General features: G+C 43.2%; 1 protein-coding gene across 1 annotated transcript in view; it reads right to left on the bottom strand.

The window, feature by feature from the left end:
- The window catches only part of LOC104789202 (protein KRI1 homolog), a gene marked incomplete at its 3' end in the record, with an annotated part of 2,357 nt that continues 1,919 nt past the window's right edge, over window positions 1-438 (bottom strand). Inside the window, 1 exon segment of the mRNA XM_010514936.2 lies at window positions 1-438. Within this exon segment, the coding sequence (XP_010513238.1) occupies window positions 1-438 (438 nt within the window).

Genomic DNA, 438 nt, shown 5'->3' with positions numbered 1-438 from the left:
GTACTCCTCCATCAAAGCTTCTTTGGCTCTTTGTACTAGAGACGTTTTCCGCTTTCTCTTCCTCTTACCATCTGCCCCCTTCTCCTCCTCTACCTCCTCCTCCTCTACTTCTACTTCTTCTTCTTCATCATCATCAATAACCTTCTCCTTTTGCTTCAGAACCTTTTCTCTAGCGGCCACAAAACCATCCCCACCCTGAATCACATCCCAATCTTTGGGAAGTCCAAGCAAGTCATCTTCCTTATCAAAATCTGGTTTCTCTCCATCATCATCCCCATCACTGTTCAAATCTGAATCCTCCGCACCATAATAGTTGTCATCAAAGGCAGCTTTCATCATCTTATCATACTCTTCCGGATCAAACTCATCATCAAAATCTTTCGCATCTAGAGGACATTCTTCTCCATCCTTAAAACCAGCAACAGAAAGCACTTTCTT

This window comes from Camelina sativa, chromosome 1, assembly GCF_000633955.1.
Source record: "Camelina sativa cultivar DH55 chromosome 1, Cs, whole genome shotgun sequence".
Taxonomy (NCBI): domain Eukaryota; kingdom Viridiplantae; phylum Streptophyta; class Magnoliopsida; order Brassicales; family Brassicaceae; genus Camelina; species Camelina sativa.
The sequence above is the reverse complement of the archived record's forward strand: the minus strand, read 5'-3'. Positions and strand labels throughout refer to the sequence as shown.